Consider the following 20083-nt stretch of genomic DNA (forward strand, 5'->3'; position numbering starts at 1 on the left):
CAATCCACTCACTTCGGCCTCCCAAAGTGCTGGGATTACAGGCTGAGCCACCAAGCCCAGCCTTGTCTTTTCTTCATGACAGAAACATTCAAATTATTCTCTTCTAGCTATTTTGCAATTTACAAGAGATTACCGTAAGCAATAGTCACCCCCAGAATCTACTGAACACGAGGTTTTATTTCTTCTAGCAAACCAGATGTTTGTATCCATTCGTCATTTCTCCTCTTCCTCCATCATCCCCCTCCCCCTTTCCCAGTGTCTGGTTTCTATTATTCTATTCTCTATGCCTGTGAGATCAAGTTTTTTAGCTCTCACATGTCCACGAGAAGATACAGCATTTGTCTTTCTGTGTCTGCCTTCTTTCACTTAACATAATGACCTCTGACTCCACACATGTTGCTGTAAATGATAGAATTTCATTGTCTCCACTAATCTTCCTCTGGTTTCACTCTCCTGGCTCAGTCTGAACCAGCACTTTCTAACATGGTAGGCACCTGCGGCCACTTAGATTTCCACTTAAATTATTTGAAATAAATCACACGGTCACTCAATAACCGCATGTGGCTAGTGGCTACCGTTGGAATGGCACAGACAGAAAACATTTAATCACTGCAGACAGTCCTACTGGGCAGTACTAGCAAATGATTGTCTGCCATTAAAATGTCGTCGGTGATGGCCAGGGTGCCTTCATTTTCGTGACCCTCTGTGATCCCTGCCTCACCTTCCCCCCTAACTTTGTCGACCTACTATTCTCTTTTAATTCTGATCTTGTACTGGCAGCATCGCTAGAAGAGGCCACAGTGGCTCACCAGATCCCTCACCACTCACGCTCTCCAGTAGCTGCTCCCTCTATGGGGGCAGCAGGTCCTTTCTTAGGGGACCACGTGCTTATGTTTGCCGCGGAGGGTGCAGGTTGACATCTGTTGTGCAGGTGTTCCATCTGCTAGCATCCTTTCACCCTCAAAAGCATGTTCACAACAAAGAAAATAAAAGAAGAAAAACAAAACAAAAAAGAAAACAAGGAAAAAAAACAAAAAGAGGAAAAAATCATGCTCACATTATACACTATACCGTCACTTTGTCACTCCCTCACTTTTTCTTTATTTATTTATTTTTTTTGAGTTGGAGTCTCACTCTGTCATCCAGGCTGGAGTGCAGTGGCAAGCTCACGGCCACCGCAGCCTTGACCTGCTGGACTCGGGCGATCCTTTCGCCTCAGCCTTCCAAGTAGCTGGAACAACAGATACACGTCACCATGCCCAGTAAGTTTTTGTCATTGAGTATAGAGACATGGTCTCATCATGTTGCCCAGGCTGGTTTTGAACCCCTGGGCTCAGGCAATACTCTCCCCTTGACCTCCCAAAGTGCTGAGATTACAGGCTGAGCCACCGAGCCTGGCCACTCCCTCACTCTTATATTCCTACAACAGGCATTCCAAACTTCAGGAGATGGCCCCAGTCACACTGGCCACAGCCACTCACTCTTTCTTACAAGAAGACCCTACATTTTATTTGACTGTGACTGTATCTTGTCATCCTTTCCTGCCCTTCGCTCCCCAGGAAGGAGGTGTCCTGCCTCCTTTCCAAGGTTATAACCACCATCTGTGTGACTTATTTCCAGATCTTCTACTTGTTCTTCCAGATTCTCAAGAAATTTGATCCTTCCACTGACCTTTTACGAGGGGGGACCCAAAAAACCCAGACTTATCTTGTAGTACACTTGGAATTTGTTCCTCGGGATCAAACGGTTGACAAGTTTCGAGAACGTTGTGTCACAATTGGCAGAAGAAATGTCCTGAGCTGTGACAAACAAGTGAATAGTTCTTTCACCATGCACCTGCCCATACCATACTGCGTATTTAGCAGTTTTTGACCAAAAATGACATGACCCCGTGCCTTATTCTCCCTATTCGCTGATCTTTCCTCGAGCAAGTTTTTTTGTTTCCCTGGATGTCAAAAGTCCTTAAAGAGAAATGTACTGCCAGTGTGGAGGAGATGAAACAAAAAAATGGCAGAAGTACTAAAAGGCATCAAAATTGATGAGTTCAAAAATTTTCTGAGCAGTGAAAAAAGCATCTCAATATTGGTGTATTACATCAATGGTAAGCCCTTTAAGGGTGACTGAGGTTTAAACATGTAAAACACAATTTTTCATAAATAAATTCCAGTTTTTGGGGGGTCCCCCGGTATCTTCCTTCTCCATCGGCTAACCAAACAAATGCAGGTCTTCCTTCTCCCCAAATAAAGACCCTTCTCTGGTTTCTGCTAACAGTCTGTTTCCCTATACCCCTCACGTCCTATAATTCCGAACTGAAATAACTGTCTGTTTTTATTACCTTCACTTCCCCACCTTCCACTTATACATTCATTCACCGGGCTCTGTCTTTGATGTGCATTTTCTGTTTTGCTTGCCTTTACCCATTTGCATCCCAGGTCACATGGACTCATGAAGCCCTAGTTGGAACATCATGGAAAACAGGGTTTTCCTTAAAATGTCAGTGTCCTCATGTCCTTGGCATTCCTTTGAAAGATTCCTGAAGGTTGGTTCACTCTACAAGCTGTGGATTCTACATCCACTTTCCTCTCCATTGTCAGTGCATCTTCTTCCAAGAGAGACCCAAGCAGCCCACATATCTAGCCTCCAGTGTGAATCTCTCTGCAGCAAATGAACAACCATGGCTAATTTTCTATTTTATGGTCAGATAAATTATTCCTTCCTCATTGTCTCTATTATTATTATTATTATTATTATTATTATTATTTGAGCTGGGGTCTCACTCTGTTGCCCAAGCTGGAGTGCAGTGGCACAATTAAGGCTCACCATAGCCTCAACTTTCTGGGCTCAGGTGATCCTTCTGACTCAGCCTCCTGAATAGCTGGGACTACAGTCGCGTGCCACTACATTCAGTTAATTTTTTTTTCCCCATTGAGACGAGGTGTGGCTACATTGCCTAGGCTGGTCTCGAACCCCTGGGCTCAAGTGATCCTCCCTCCTTAACCTCCCAAAGTGCTAGGATTACAGGCATAAGCCACCATGCACAGTCATATCTCTATTATTATGGGTCTCGCTAGGAATGGTCAGAGATGTCTCTAACCGAAGTGATGCTCCCCACATTTATGTATTTTCTAGGGTGGCATAGTATGACAAGCAAGTGAAGGCAATGACAAGATAGATCACTCCTCTCAGAAGATTTTTCTGGTGGGAGTTTTCAAAACAAAAGACCAGTGCCTGGATCCAAGATTCCCCAGTGTCATAGCATCAGGAAACATTCTTATAATTTCATCTATTTCTTGCTAGCCTCCTAAGTGTCACCTTTATTCTTCTCCTGAATCACACTGGACCTAGCAAAAGGGTATAATTGTTATGTGTTATTTTAAATAGTATTATTCTAACCAAATACTGTATCATGTGTTTTACCAGGATATAAGTAAAAGGAAGCAACTTATAGTCCTCTAGTCAAAAGTAAGCTTATCCAATCTTAATTGATTTTTTTGGAATTTATTTTCTAGATGTGATTTGCTCAGAAATGCAGAAAATTACATGGTTACAAACAGTGTTTCTTAAACTTTAAAGTGCATTTTGTTCACTGGGGATCTCGTTAAAATGAAGATTCCAGTTCAATAGGTCTGGAGTTCAGACTTACACCTTGCCATTTCTAACAAGATCTCAGATATCAGTGTTGTGTTACTTTGAGTTGCAAGATTATAGAACGTGATATAAAATATTGATTGTTTAGGTATAAAGAAAGAACATCAACCTTATTCATTATTGTCTCAGTAATCAGCACAAGAAATCTTGTGAATCTTGATTGCTAATATCCTGACGGCAGGGACTCATTTCATTAATGTACTTATTTTTAACATTGAAAACATTTAAAATTACAAATGTATAAAAGCAGAGTGAAATCATATAATCAACAGCTACACAGCTAATATTCAGTTTGAAAAATTTTCTAACATTTATCTTAAAATAAATTTTTATTTAGGAGTAATTTTAGATTTACACAAATGTTACAAAGATAGTACACCAAGAGTTTCTGCACCATTCCCCCCTTATGTTAACATCTTAAATAACAATGGTACATTTGCTGAAGTTAAGAGGTTAACATTGGTGCATTTAGTTAATGCACAGCTAACCAAATTCCAGATTTTATTCAGATTTTACTTTTCCCCCCCTCTAATGTCCTTTTTCTGTTCCAGGATCCAATCAAGGATCCTATACTACATTTAGTGATCATATCTCCTTAGTATCCTCAGGTCTAGGACAGTTTCTCAGTTTTTTCTTATTTATCATGACCTTGATGGTTTTGAGGCATACTGGCTGAGTAACCTGCACAATGTCCTCCAATTTGGATTTATCTGTTGTTTTTCTCATGTTTAGACACTGGCTGTGTATTTTTGGAAGGAACATCACAGAGGTGACGCACCCTTCTGTCACATCATATCAGGGGTATGTGACATCCTCATGGCACCACTTGCTGAGGTAGTGTTTGCCATGCTGCTTCACTGGAAGGATACTCTTTTTCCCTTTCCCTCCTTTATTCTTGGAAGTAAGTCACTTTGTCTAGCCCATCCTGGAGGCAGAGAGAAGGGGTGGGAGATTCTGCCAGGCAAGCTGCTTTAGTCTGAATTTCCTTATCTGTAACATGAGAATTAATAATACATTCTGTGGTAGACATTTCCAGTTGTGTAGCTGGCTATTTTCTCACCCTCAGTGTTCACAGAACCCTCTTTTGCTCTACCAGGAAGACCTGGTCCAGCAGGAGGAGCTGAATGATGACTGGCCTAGGACAAAGCATGGTGCTTATTCTTATTCACTTTGATGGTGGCTGATTTGGGTATAAGTGTGTAAGAGACTTTTGACCAATGGGATATCAGGAGATGGTTCCTGGTAAACACTCTCCTCACTAATTGGAAGAGAAACATACACACAACCTCCCTTTTTTGAGTAAATGCCTTGAGATTGTTGAGCAAGGAAGTGACATTTGGAAAACGTCATAGCCATCTTGTGGCCTTGAGGGGAACCGGTAGAGAAGTCAAACTGAAACTGTAACGTCAAAATGGGATCCATTCTATCTCTAGACCATTTTCTATGAGATATTACATTCTTATAAGATACTACATTCTTTTGTTTAACCTTCTTTTAGTTGGGTTTTATTACTTGCATCACAAAACAACCCAACTGATATATTCATTTTTTAGGCTTGTTGTGCAAATTAAAGAGCTACACGAAATGTAACTGTTCCAGTGACTGGCATGCAATAAACAAAACTTATGATGGCATTTCATAGTTGTACGTCTTACATGTTCCGCATCTTAAAATTTCTGAATTTGGCTTTATTCATACCTTCTATATTCTGGGCTCTTAACGATATGCTGAGTAATAGGATGTTCTCACTCTTCTGGATTCTCTACATGTTAGGGAGACAGACAGAAGCAGGTGATAAGAGCTATGAGGAAAATTAAAGCAGGGACAGGATAGTGGTGGAGTGACTGAGAGTGTGGGGAGATGCAACAAGGATTGTACCTGCAGAGACCTGAATGGAATGAGGGAGAGAGTCCGGCAGAGTCCTGCAAAGGGCAAGACAGCCAGGCCATGCGGTGGGAGTTATACTGGCGATGTCACGGTTGGTGTGGCTACAGGGGTGAACCTGTGAAGTGATGTCAGAGGACAGGTCAGTACCTGTCTCGGAGAGGACTGTGGAGTTTATTTCAAGTGTGAGAAGCCTTTAAGCTTGGAAATGATACAAACCAATTTATGTTTGAACAAGCTCATTCTGGCTTCTGTATGAAGGGGCAAGAGAAATGTGTGGAGACCAGGCAGCAGTCACTGCGTCGCTGCAGTCGTGCAGGCAACAGACTATACTAGCTTGAAACCAGGAGGTTGCAGGAAAGACGACTGGAAGTGGACATACCTGGAGCGTATACTTGAAAGCAACAGAAACTGGATGGAATGACAGGGAAAGGAATCCGAATGACCCTTAGAATTGTGACCCAAGCTGGGCGTGGTGGCTCACGCCCATAATTCTAGCACTTTGGGAGGCTGAGGCCGGAGGACTGCTCGAGGCCAGGAGTTCAAGACCAGCTTGGACAATATAGTGAGACTCTGTCTCTACAAAAAAAAAAAAAAATAGTGACCTGAGTATGGGATGAGTGAATGCAGTTTCCTGAGATGAGAGAGAATGGGGTAAATTGGGAAGAGGGTTGGAAAGGGGGGTGGTGTGGAAGGAGGGAGGAAACAGGATACAAGGGCTGTTTTGATGTGTTCTGTGTGAAGGACCTACTGGATCCAAGAGTTTGGAGCTCAGAAAAGAGGTCATGTCTCAAGATAAAAATCTGGGAGTCATAGGTGGGTTTTAGTTAAGGAACTGGGATGCATATTAGAGGTTCTGTGCACCTTTAATGAAATGCTTCTTTTTTTTCCTCTCAAGAAACTGATATTAAATTAATAAACATCGCTGGGTGAGGTGGCTCACACCTGTAATCCCAGCAATTTGGGAGGCAAAGGCAAAAGGATTGCCTGAGACCAGGGGTTCGAGACCAGCCCGGGCAATTTGATGAGTCCTTGTCTCTACAATAAATAAATAAAAAAAAAATTAGCTGGGTGTGATGGTGCACACCTGTGGTTCTAGCTACTGGAAAGGCTGAGGTGAAAGGATCGCCTGAGCCCAGCAGGACAAAACTGCGGTGGCTGTGAGCAGCGTGCCACTATACTCCAGCCTGGGCAACAGAGTGAGACTCTGACTCAAAAAAAAAAAAATTGATATGCAGTTACGGAGTCAGTGTAAAATAGGTAAAGCTCACCTATGCTGTCAGAAGTCAGGACAACAGCCACCTACGGGCTGGGCAGGGACTGAAGGGAGCACGAAGGGTTTCTGGGATGCTGGCAGTCTGCTTCTGGATTCAGCTGCTGGTAACAGCGTTTTCAGTTTGTGGTAATTCAGTACACTTTCTGTATGTATGTTACACTAAAAACTTAAAAAATAGAATGTGCATCTTAAAAGTTGAGGGTGTCTTGGAATCTTGGTAGTAGAGTTCTGAGATCTGCATTTTTCTTTTCTTTTTTCTTGAGTTGGTGTCTCACTCTGTCGTGCAGGCTAGAGTGCAGTGGATGCTCACGGCCACCGCAGCCTCAACCTGCTGGGCTCAGGTGATCCTTTGGACTCAACCTTCCAAGTGGCTGGAACCATAGGTATGTGCCAACATGACTGGCTAATTTTTTAATTTATTGTAGAGACAAGGTCTCACCATGTTGCTCAGGCTGGTCTCGAACCCCTGAGCTCAGGCAATTCTCTTGTTTCCGCCTCCCAAAGTGCTGGAATTACAGGCTTGAGCCACGATGACTGGCCATTTCTCATAGTACCTGTTGCAATAGCCTGTTTATAAAAAGTGATGATGGACTGAAACAATTGTTCTACATTCTTTGCACACACACACAAAAAACCCCCCAAAACCAAAAACAAAACAGGAGAACTGCACCAATGTTCTATCAACTGTGGAACTCTTTGTTTACTTGAGTAAAGAAATAGTTATAATTTTTTTTTCTTTTTTTTGAGTCGGAGTCTCACTCTGTTGCCCAGGTTGGAGTGCAGTGGCACGCTTACGGTCACTGCAGCTTTGACCTGCTGGGCTCATATAATCCTTCCACCTCAGTTTTCCAAGTAGCTGGAACTACAGGCATGTGCCACCATGCCCAGATAATTAGTTATGCTTTTAAGTTCCCATTTCTAAAGTGAATAACATGGAATTGTCTCCTTAAGACTTTTTCTCACAGAACACATTCTTAATTTGGAACGGTGGTTTTCAACTAGGGCTTTTGCCCTGCCTCTCCTCCCATTACTGGGGATATTTGGTAATGTCTGAAGACATTTCTGGTCTTCAAACTAGGGTTGGGGCTGCGGGTCATGGGGAGATGAATGCCTCTGGCATCTAGTACGTAGAAATCAGAGATGTTGCCAAACATCCTATGATGCACAGGATGGCCCCCGCAACTAAGAACTATCTGGTTTCAAATAGCAAAGTGCCAAGGTTTAAGAAATCATGACAATGTTTCTCTGACTGGAAGCTACCGTAATAAATAGGTTCAGGACGGTCAGGGTCAGGAATTTTGTACACGTTCTAGAGGACCACGGAAAGTATGTATATTTCCCAACTGGTAGTACGTTGCAGGCCGCATGAATGGAGTGAGCTGACACTCCTTGGCACTTCCCTTTGAACTTGTCCACTCTGAAGGTTGAGTGACCCGTGAAGATGTCGTCAAGAGATTTCAAGCATTGGAAAAGTGGCCGGACAAGATGGCCATTCTGTTTTCCTCCAAACACTAAATCTGTGACTTTCTTTTCTCACCAGGAACTTGGTGACAGAAACAAGCCTTTAAGACTGAAGGAAAAAAGTAAGCATCTAATTTCGGTATCCAAAGTTGTGTTTTCAGATAAAGCCGCAAAATCCTTCGAAAGCTTTTCCAATTTGCTAAACATTGCAATATTAAAAAAAAAATTCTACCACTGAATCTTGCGCATCTTATAAAACTAGACTTCCTGGTAACTGGCAAGAAAAAGATGTTTTAGGTGGAGGAACGAGGGAAGGTCAAACATCACTGCAAAATAAAAAAATAAATCAATGCACTCTTTGTTCTCAAGGTCAACACTTTTAGAAGAGACTTCCTGTTTTCAAGTCACCTTGACGAGTTTAAATAAGAATCCAGGACTTATGAGTCACTGGATGACAGCTCTTCCTGGCTGACAGGTTCTCTATCAAAGTTTTCTCTTTAAAGGTGATTTTGAAGCTTTTTTCTGTGGTTCCATGATTCTACGGTGAGGTGACCCCTTAATCTTTAATAGCTCAAACTCATAGATGTCTTACTACACACGGCATATTAAGGGATACTTATTGTTTCTGCTGGGTGTGGTGGCTCAAACCTGTAATCCCAGCACTTTGGTGAGGTGAGAGGGCTGTCTTAGCCTGGGGATTTGAGACCAGCTTGGACAACTTGGTGAGACCTCATCTTGACAATATACCCAAAAAATTAGCTGGGCATGGTGGCGCACGTCTGTAGTTCCAGCTACTTAGAAGGCTGAGGCGGAAGGATCACCTGAGCCTATTAGGTCAAGGCTGCAATGGCTGTGATTGTGCCTCTGCACTCCAGCCTAAACAACAGAGTGAGACTAATAATTTTCAACTTCGCGGCACTATAATGGCTTATTATTTCCATTAAGCCAGAAATAACTTTATGGAGAAGGTAAGTACTGTGGTCAATGGACCATTTTTAGGACTCCAGTAGTGATGATGTCACACCTGCTTGTTCTTTAAACTCACATGGACCTCTGAGTCATCATATAATATCTGTGTTATTTCCCTTTCTTACCTGTCCTTCCAACTAGGTAGGGTTTATAATTCATTGCTTTCCCCCTTTACTGTATAGGAGGTCAACTTGAAAACGGCCCTGAGTTGGTTGACCCCAATCTATCAACAGAGCATTTTCAGCTTTGGCTGAAGGAATCTAAAGAAAATAAAATGAGATAAAGTAACAACAGTGGATGCCACTTATTTCTTCTGGTCACACATCCTGATTTTTATATTTGTATTGGCAGAGATGGAGGTCTGATCCTTAGTAGGCTGTGTGGCCACAAAGAAGGCTCTGTAGTTGTAGAAACTTAAACATTCAGAAGAATTCAAGTGACACAGTGCAGGTAGAGTGCACCAATAATTTTGTGAGCTGCTGTGATAAATCTGATGTAGCTCAGATTTATGTTAGAATTTCACCAACCACGCTGTTTTCCTCTTAATTTTATTTTGGGGAAAAGGAGAAGGAAATGAGGTCTTTACATAGCTTCTTATTTTATGACTAAACAGTTTAACTTATTTAGAAAACCACAACTTAAAAATCCAATTTAGCCGGGCACAGTGGCTCATGCTTGTAATCCCAGCACTTTGGGAGGTGGAGGCTAGAGGACTGCCTGAGCCCATGGGTTTGAGACCTGCCCGGGCACCATGGTGAGACCTTGTCTCTACAATAAATCAAGAAAAAAAAAATTAGCCGGGTGTGATGGCATGTGCCTGTAGTCCCAGCTACTTGGAAGGCTGAGGCAGAAGGATCCCCTGAGCCCAGCAGGTCGAGGCTGCGGTGGCCATGAGCATGCCACTGCACTCCAGCCTGGGTGAATGATCATGGTTCACTGCAACCTCGAACTCCTGGGCTCAAGTAAGTGATCCTCCTGCCTCAGCATCCTAAGTAGCTACGAATTCAGGCACATGCCACCACGCCTGGCTAATTTTTCTATTTTTGCCATGTTGTCACCATGTTGCCCAGACTGATCTCAAACTCCTGGCTTCAAGCAATCCTCTCACCTCCCAAAGTGCTGGGATTCCAGGCATGAGCCACCATGCCTAGCCTAAAAATCCAGTTTATAAATGACCTAGACATTTGTATATACCTATATAGCAGTCTCACTCAAGAGCCGGTTTAAATATATATTTTCACAGTTGCTAATGAAAGAAAAGCATTATTTTGAACTTAATTTTCAGTTTTTGAAGACTGAACCTGAACTTTAGATAGTAAATATTTTAAGTCTGACAGTAATAAAGTATATGATTTATCATAATCATTTACCTGCTTGGATTCATCTTAATGTAACAAATATAATTTCAGATGAGTCATACTGAAGTTAGCTACAAAGAGAAAGACATTTCCTTTGAAAGTGTTTTATAGACTCACAGAACCTTAAAATATGGATTTAGCAATGCTTTGCTACACTTGTTAGTTCATGCTGTGAATTCTTTTTTCTTTTTGAGTCGGAGTCTCACTCTGTCTCCCAGGCTGGAGTGCAGTGGCACGCTCATGACCACCGTAGCCTCCACTTGTTGGGTTCAGGTGATCCTTCCGCTTCAGTCTTTCAGATAACTGGAACTACAAGCACGTGTTACCTGGCTAATTTTTTGATTTATCGTAGAGACGAGATCTTGCCATGTTGTCCTGGCTGGTCCTGAATCTCTGGATTCAGGCAATCTTCTCACCTCCACCTCCCAAGTGCTGGGATTACACCGTGCCCAGCCCATGCTGTAAATTCTTACGTCAGGTAAAGTTTTGTGTCTTCATGGACAGCTCCTATTTTCTCCTAGGTATAGACAAATAAACTGAAGGTCCAGAAAAGTCAACATATTTTATTCAATGTCAATTCCTTTGGCCTTTAAAGTATAAAAAAAATCTGAGTAGGCTTTTTAATACTTAATCTTCTTTTCTACTCCAGTTATTTTCTAATAGGGATGTTAACAGTGGTTCGCAAGCTTGAGTGGCCACAGAATCACCTTGATTCATCACCTTGATTCATCACAGACAACTGAGCCCCACTCTACAGTGTCTGCTTCAATAGGTCTGGGGTAGGATCCAAGAATCAGTATCTCTAACAAGTTTCCTGGTGATATCATGCTGCTTGTCCAGGAATCACACTTTTGAAAACCACTGTGTAAAGTCACACTCTAGCAAAGGAAAGGGAAGAAGAGAGCCTGGGTAATTCATAAACTAGATAATGAGCCCTTAACTATAGAGAGATGTGTGAAAAGATGTCTTTTAAACCAGGAAATTCAGTAACTGTGACTTATATTTCCATCACAAAAAGATTTTTCACTTTACAAGTACTAATTAACTACAATAGGATTATGTTAGTGTTTCCCTCGGTTTATGTCTCTTCTTTAAGTTTTACTGATCCTAAGTATTTGTCATTTAAAAACATATATTTTACCATGTTATCAGCAGTGTTTTCTTTTTTTCCGAGTTGGAGTCTCACTCTGTCGTGCAGTGGGCGCTCCTGGCCACCGCAGCCTCGACCTGCTGGGCTCCGGCGATCCTTCCGCCTCAGCCTTCCAGGGAGCTGGAACTACAGGCGCGTGCTACCACGCCCGACTAATTTTTGATTTATTGTAGAGATGAGGTCTCGCCAAGTTGCTCGGGCGGGTCTCGAACCCGCGGGCCCAGACAATCCACTCACCTCAGCCTCCCAAAGTGCGAGATTACAGGCTGAGCCACAGAGCCCAGCTAGCACTGTTTTCTATAACTGTGACAAATGCTTTTGGGATCAGGCAAAATGCAAACATACCTGTCTAATACATTTCACATAATTTGGTAGTTAAAACTTGTGGGCTGTTCCACTTTTTCAGTGCTGTGTTTTCCTGAAAATTACACTAAACACAAACAAGACAAACATATATTTTTCCCCCACTGAGAAGTTTAAGAAAACCAAGAGCTCCAGAGTGTCCTTTCTTGCCATTAGGTGGCACTGGTCTGCCAGAAAGGCAAACTTCAGGAACTGCCAGAAATTGATCAACAATTGACTACGAGGTCCAAAGTAGAAATGGGCATTTTCAAATGCACAAAACTGAAAATGGTGGAAATCAAGGGGGTTCAAAAGTTGTATGAATACTTTTACAGGACTACATTGGTCAAATTAGGTAAACCTTAAACTACATTCCTTCCCCCCCCTTCTTTCTGGAATGTTTCTAACTTGCAATGAAACTAATTATCTAGTTCCAGAAATTGAGACCTTAAGGATGGCTAACTGTAGCACACTTTTGGAAGGGAAGAGGATGTCATGGTGTCTCTGGATGCACAGACAGGCATTTGGTGTCAGGTGAACTTGTGTTTTCTTCAGCTTTGCCTATTAACTTTCACTAAATCCAATGACTGGCATGCAGTGGACCCTCAAAAAATGGCAAGCTCTCTTCCCTATATTCCCCTGTCCTCCGCTGTAAGCTCCATGACTGTGGGGGGCAGTTCGTGTGCATCTAGAAGACAGCTGAGCACACAGTAGAAGCACAATTTTGTTTAACATGTCAAAGTTAAACAAAAATTTACTACCCAACCGAGCTGGGCATCAAATACTTCTTTTAAACAAATGAAATTCAGATAACGATTCCAGTCCATACTAGCCCTCTCATTCTCCAATCAACTGGGTGGCAACTTCTTGACTTGACTTCTTGAAATTAATTCAGTCAGGCATGATTTTGATGTAAGACCTCGAACAGTGTTAGACACAGAGTCGGTGCTCAATAATATCTGAATGAATAATACCTTGACTGAATCAAGGTTTAACCTGAGATATCTGCCTTTTAAAATGAGATAAGTCTAATTAATCCCTAATTAGAACCTCTTACTAATTGCCTATCACTGGTTCTCATTGTGGGTGCCACTAGCATTTTGGACAGGAAAATTCTTTACAAGTGGCCAATCTTTCTCGAAGGTTCTGCAGACCGTAGGAGGTTGAGTATCTGTGGACCTTAGGAACTAAATAACAGGGGCATCCTTAGGTGTAGTGATGACCAAAAAGCCTCCCTATCCCTTTTGCTACCAAGCCAACCCTCTATGTCTGCCTGGTTGATTCTTCCTTCGTGGTACCACATGGTCTCTGGGCTTTTCCGCCTGCCCTTTGATACCAAGTCCCAAATGCCCCTCTCCCCCACCTTTTTTTTAAAAAACCAGACAAAACTATGTTTAATCAGTCAAATCCTATTTCTTCTTTTGTGACCTTTTTCTGTCTCAATCAAAACTCATCTTTTCATTTACTTAGTGATTTGAACATCTCCCTTAAAACACTTGTTGGGGAAATAACCATTTGGCCTTCCTCCGTTAGCTTGAAGACCAAAGACTCATCTTCCCACACATTCTCCTGCCTCATGGTCTATGCTGAAGCAACAATCGATTCTTAGTTCCTCCAGAGAACTATGCACTCTTGTTTTCAGGCCTTTGCAGCTGTTCTTGTACGAGAACATTCTTCTCCCTCTTTCTCTTCATATCTTCTCACTAATTTATATCTATTCTCAAATACTGTCTGGGATGCCCAGTCCTGAGCTTGGTTGCTCCTTCTGTAAGCTCCATGGTCCTATGTGTTTCTTCTTCTTCTTCTTACTATCATTACCCACTTGGAAGTTAGCTATTTACTTCTTGCACCATTTATTAGACTGTTTGCACCAGGAAGGCTAAACACACCTGGCATTTTCATAGTCCCCCAGTGTCTAGCATGTTGCCTAGCCACAAGCAGGGATACACTAAATAGTGGTCATGTGTGGTTAGTTTCTTTTCTTGTGGGCATTTCTCCTCTCACCATTAGACTATGAGATAACTCCTGGTGTTCTAGCTTCCTTCACCAGAGTCACCAAGCTTGCATATGATAAAAACTCAATACTTTTTGAGTTACAATAATTTGAAATTTAGGCCAGGCAAGGTGGCTCACTCCTGTAATCCCTGCACTTTGGGAGGCCGAAGTGGGAGGACTGCTTGAACTCAGATTTTCAAGACCAGTCTGGGCAATAAAGCAAGACCTCGTCTCTATAAAAAATATTTTAAAAAATTAGTGACCTGTGGTGATGTGCACCTGTAGTCCCAGCTACTTGAGAGGCTGAGGTGGAAGGATTCTCTTAGCCCAGAAGGTTGAGGCTGTGGTGAGCCATGATTGTGCCAACGCACTCCATCCTAGGCAACAGACTGAGACCCTGAATCAAAATAATAGCAATAATAATAATAATAACTTGAAATTTAAAAAAGTACAATGTCACATGTGGTATACCGCTAATACTTTAAGATAAACTAAATTGAGAAGACAATCTTTCATCATATAGGAACTCTATGTTTGCAAAGTGTTATCAAAGCTATTTAACTTTTTGACACATTGAAAGGAAAAAAATCTGTGATTAAGAAATGCTCAAATAGATCTAAAACTTACTTATTATATCTTTTACGATTTCTGATTTTTACTATGATTTAGCAGTTTTCAAAAACATCAACCCCTAGTCAATGAGTAATTTTTTTAATGTAGATATTTGTATGTTTTATTCATTGATAAACTATTTTGTAAAATTAGATCTCTAATTCTCATGCTTATACCTGTCTGATAATAGGATCAATTGGGAAATTTCTATCAATACCTATTTCAGGATCTCAGCCTTGAAGATTCTAACTTAGTTCATTAGGGATTTCTAAGGAACAGTGAGAATTTCGACCAATGAATGTGCATGTCTTTTTTGTAAAGTACTTGCCTTGGGTTTAGAATTAAAGAAAAATTCTGTTAATAGTTGCCATTTCGGATACCTGATCTCAAACCAGGCAAAGTGGGGACCAAAGGGAGGCCCAAACTTTACCTGTACGATGACCACTTGTCTACTTAATCCTGAATTATACCCCACATCTTTAAAATAAAAAAAATTTAAAAAGAGTTGCCATTTCCCCATTACCTACTAATTTTTAGAAACAAAAAACAAAAAGAAATCATAGTTGATTATTCTTATGGCTCCAATAGTTACCATCTAATTTATACTTAAGTCTGTATTATTTAGTTGCATATTAGAGTATTAAGAATAACCTTAGTGTTATTGATAATTTGCAGATAGTTGAATCTACTTGTTATGGGTTCAGTTGTGTTCCCCAATAGACGATATGTTGAAGTCCTAACCGCCAGAACTTCAGAACGTGATCTTTTTTGGAAACAGAATCTTTGCTGATTTGAACAAGTTGAGGTCATTAGGTTGGACCCTAATCCTGTGTGACTGGTGTTCTTACAAAAGGGGAAATTTGGACACAGACACAGACACACACTGAGGGAAGATGATATGAAAAGACAAAAGAAAGAATGCCACATGGAGATGGAGAATTGGAGTCAGCATCTATCAGAGAAGGAATGCCAAAGACCGTGACAAACCAGCAAAGACTAGGAAGAGGCAAGCAGGGAAACCTACAGGTTCAGAGGAGCCTGGCCCCACCAACACCTTGATTTTGGTCTTTCAGTCTCCAGAACCATGAGACAACACATTGTTGTTGCATTAAGCCAGCTCGTTTTTGGTACTTTGTTACAGCAGCCCTAGCAAACAAATACACTACTAAGTATACCTGCTGACAGTACAACCTGCTGTCATTGACTCCTTGAAATATAGTTTGCTTTTGAAGGACACACTTTATTAATCAAAAGCAAAATTAAGGCAACCACCAGAAAATCCCTCCCCTAAGAGCCTTCTTTAGTGATCTGGTGAAGCCTATGAAAGTCTTTTCGGAATAGTGTTTCTAAATTTACAAAATAAAACACATAGGATTATGAATGAGCCCAATTATACTGAAATGGTTATCAAACTTTTAAAAAAATAACAATTCACGATGCAGCAATATCATGCACTTCATTATAAACACATTAAATACAACTTCTAGTAGAAAGTCTACTAGCAATGCTCAGAATGAAATTTTGAGATATAATAGAAAAATACTAGTGGGCCAGGTGCGGTGGTTCAAGCCTGTAATCCCAGCACTTTGGAAGGCCAAGGTGAGAGGACTGCTTGAGCCTAGGGGTTTGAGACCAGCCTGCGCAACTTGGTGAAACCTCGTCTCTACAATAAATCAAAAAATTAGCCGGGTGTGGTAGCATGTGTCTGTAGTTCTGGCTACTTGGATGGCTAAAGTGGGAGGATCACCTGAGCCTAGCAGGTTGATGCTGGGGTGGCCATGAGCTTGCCACTGCACTCCAGCCTGGGAGTGAAACTCTAACTCAAAAAAAAAAAAAAAAATTGTGAATTCTGTTGTAATAGACACAGCACTGCTTACTCTCTTGCAGTGCCATTTCTACACTTATAATTAAAGAAATACTAAATTTCAGTTACAGGTTAGTGAAAATAATGTAATGATTTCCCTGGCATCTCTAGGAAACCCCTGCATCCATCTGAGAGATAATAGATCCCAGATAAAGAAGCCTTGAAGAGGAAAGAGTCGCTGGTTTTAATCAGAAAATTGTCTCTTCCATTCTGATACAGTTGGCCTGAAGGTGGGATAGCTATGTGGGTGACACTCAACAGTGACCTTGTGGTGTGCCTCCCTGAACTGCAGAGGAAAGCTAAAGACTTCATTTCACACACATCCGTGCAGGCTGGGTTCTGAACGTGATTTGGGATCCATCAGTATTTACATGAGATTCAAAAGAAGAACGCAAGGCAGAGCTGTGAGTCTGCTGTCAAGCCCCAAAGCAGATGTAGTTGGTTTTTTTTGCAGCAGTCCTAGTACGGTGCCAGTGTCCAGTCACTAGGTTTGCAGGGGCCACGAGGCAAGGTACAGGCATCCACACTGTTACGCATCCTAGTAAGTGTGGCGTGGGTCTGGAGCTGGCCTTGTAGCGTCCTGATCACAGCAGTTTCCAGACTGTGGGAGTGGCAGTATAGTTCCTGGTTTCTGATCACAGCAGAGGCAACAGCTCTCTAAGTGGCTGGATTCTGCTTTGTGACTTCAAAGTTGTTACTGACAGTTCACTAATGGGAGTCTGTTTTCGCAATGCTTCCTCCATTTAACGCAATGCCTTGAAATAAATCTCCTCTGCTTTAAATAGCTAGAGTAAATTCTGTTATCTACAGCTGAACTCTGACCCCTCCGACTACAATTTATATTCTTTCCTATAAAGGCCCTGCAGAAACTACTTCTGTTAGATAAGATGCTTTCCGTCTTTTACCAAAAGACTATGCTGCCAACTTCAATAAAAAAAATTTGGGGGGGCAAAATGCTGAACTGCTCACTATTCTTTGAACAAAAATAAACACACTCAATTTTATATCACAGAAAATAGTGCAGAAAATATATGCAATAGTCCAAGAATTTGCTTATGTTCAGTTGGTTATAATTACTTTTTTTTTTTTTTTTTGAGTCAGAGTCTCACTCTGTCACCAAGGCTGGAGTGCTGTGACATGCTCACAGCTATCGCAGCCTAGATCTCCTGGGCTCAGGCGATTCTTCCACATCAGTCTTCCCAGCAGCTGGAACTACAGGTGTGTGCCACCACGTTTTTTGTTTTGTTTTGTTTTGTTTTTTTGACTTGGAGTCTCACTCTGTCACCCAGACTGGAGTGCAGTGGCCGCTTCCGGCCACGGCAGCCTTGACCTGCTGGGCTCCGGCCTGCTGGGCTCTGGCAATCCTTCCGCCTCAGCCTTCCAAGTAACCGGAATTACAGGCATGCGCTACCACGCCCGGCTGATTTTTTTATTTATTGTAGAGACGAGGTCTCACCAGGTTGCCCAGACTGGTCTCAAACCCCTGAGTTCAGGCAATCCTCTCTCCTCAGCCTCCCAAAGTGCTGGGATTACCGTGAACTACCACACCTGATTATAATTACTTGTTAAAGAAACAGTCTTATTATTGCCTAGTGAAGTAAAAGTACCAAATTGCTAAAGTGAAAAATATGCCTAAATTATTTACCGACTTCTTTGTGAGTGTATGAATTGGCATGACCACTATATCATTTGAAGATTAAAAGTAATTTCTTTCTTTATATGGATGGAATTTAATGTGTAACTCTCAAAAGAAGTCAGTTGCTATGTTAGTTTGGAATTCTCAGCCAGGGAGCATCAAGATGAGGGGCTTAGTTGTTCTGCCTTTCTGGAGCTCAAAAACAAAGCCCCAAATCATGTCTTAGAAAAGTTTTATTAACAAAGTGAACTTGCGTTGACCTCACCCGGCACAATGACTCATGCTGGTAATCCCAGCACTTTGGGAGGCTGAGACAGGAGGACTGCTTGAGCCAAGGAGTTTGAGGCTAGCTTAGGCAACATAGCCTGACCTCCTCTGTACAAAAATCAAAAAATTAGCCAGGCGTGATGGCGTCCCCGCAGCCCCAGCTACCCTGGAGGCTGAGGCAGAAGGATCATCTGAGCCCAGGCGGTCGAGGCCACTGCACTCCAGCCTGAATAGTGTGAGATTCCAACTCAAAAAAAAAAAAAACAAAAAGAAAATAGAAAAAAGAAAAGAGAAAAGAGAAACAGAGCATAAAAATGAACTGTGTGCCAAAGGTGTGCAGGTCCTAATGATCATGCTATTCCAAATGAGAACTCACTGAAAGCTCTAGAGTGGATTTAGTCATGCTACTTTCCATATATTCATATTATGAATTTTTGCCTTCTACATTTATATGTAAAAAATTTGTAATTTTTCCGTCCATTTGGTCCACCACAACTCCAGGATAGGCAGATGCTCATCTTTTGGAAGTTAAAACTTTTAATACAGTGACGGTATTTGCATTTTTAATCATTATATAAGACGACTGAGTATGATTTTGCATCTCATCTCTCTGAACAAGTATTTGTAAAGTCTCTGGACAGTGACCCACACCTATCTCAGCAGTGTAAGGTCACATTATCAAAACCCATTTGGCAAACCCCTATAAGGCAGATATGTTTCTTCATTATGTGCAATCCCTTTCACAAACAGAAAACGAACAGCTTCAAATCCAATTTGAGCACAGAAACCAAGCATGAGAAACCCAGACCAGGAACTCGACGGCATCTCGAGGCTGCAGCCCTTTTCTTTAAGAGGGTGACCTCGGAAAATCCCAGTTGACGGTGGCGCTACACTTCGATTTTCTATGCCCTCTGAATGAAAAAGTCTTCCAACTATTGCATATGTTTATCTTTAATACTAGCAAACTTGTAAAAACCACCGACTTTGTGAACTTTTATTTTGAGTTAAAACTAATTTTATGTGAATGATTGTCTTAACATCCATGCAGTTTAAACAAAAAACTTAAGTTTTGTAATCACTTTTTTTTTTTTTAAAACGATGTTTTAGCCCATCGTCTGCACTCTAAGAATACAGGTATTCTCCGGGTTTCCCCAGATCACGGAGAGCACCGGTGGCTCGAGACTGGGGGACCGCAGGGAACTCGAAGGACCCTGGAAGAGGCACGACGCCGCTCCCACCGCCTCCATGTTTTCCAAAGTCCCAGGAGAGTCCAAACAAAGCCCCCGGTCCTCAGCCACGGCGTCCCCGTCCCGGGGCTCCCTGCACCCACCCCTCGCAGTCGGAGGGCCCGGGGCCTGGGTGACGCGGAAAGCAAGAGACTGCGACAGGTCCCCACCGCCCCTCCTCGCCGCAGCCAAAAGGTCTTCCCCAGCCGCGGGTCGGATCTCGCCGCAGCCTGCCCGGCCCGGCCCGGCCCGGCCCGGCCCGCCCCACCTCGGGGCACGCGGAGGGAGGGAAGCCGGGCGGCCGGGCGGGCTCCCGGGCAGGTCGCGGCGCGCGAAACTCACCAGGACCAGCAGCAGGGCGCTCGGGCGTCCCGGGCTCCGCGCCATCGCGCTCG

At 42.4% G+C, this 20083-nt stretch overlaps 1 protein-coding gene across 1 annotated transcript in view; it reads right to left on the reverse strand.

The window, feature by feature from the left end:
* The window catches only part of DSG2 (desmoglein 2), a 53877-nt gene extending 33799 nt beyond the window's left edge, over positions 1 to 20078 (reverse strand). The window contains exon 1 of the mRNA XM_008073387.2: positions 20031 to 20078. Within this exon, the coding sequence (XP_008071578.1) occupies positions 20031 to 20075 (45 nt within the window). The 5' untranslated portion in view covers positions 20076 to 20078. The remainder of the gene's footprint in view (positions 1 to 20030) is intronic.
* Positions 20079 to 20083: the final 5 nt, after the last annotated feature.

This window comes from Carlito syrichta, unplaced genomic scaffold (genome assembly GCF_000164805.1).
Source record: "Carlito syrichta isolate Samal-C Ts95f unplaced genomic scaffold, Tarsius_syrichta-2.0.1 Scaffold315831, whole genome shotgun sequence".
Lineage (NCBI taxonomy): Eukaryota > Metazoa > Chordata > Mammalia > Primates > Tarsiidae > Carlito > Carlito syrichta.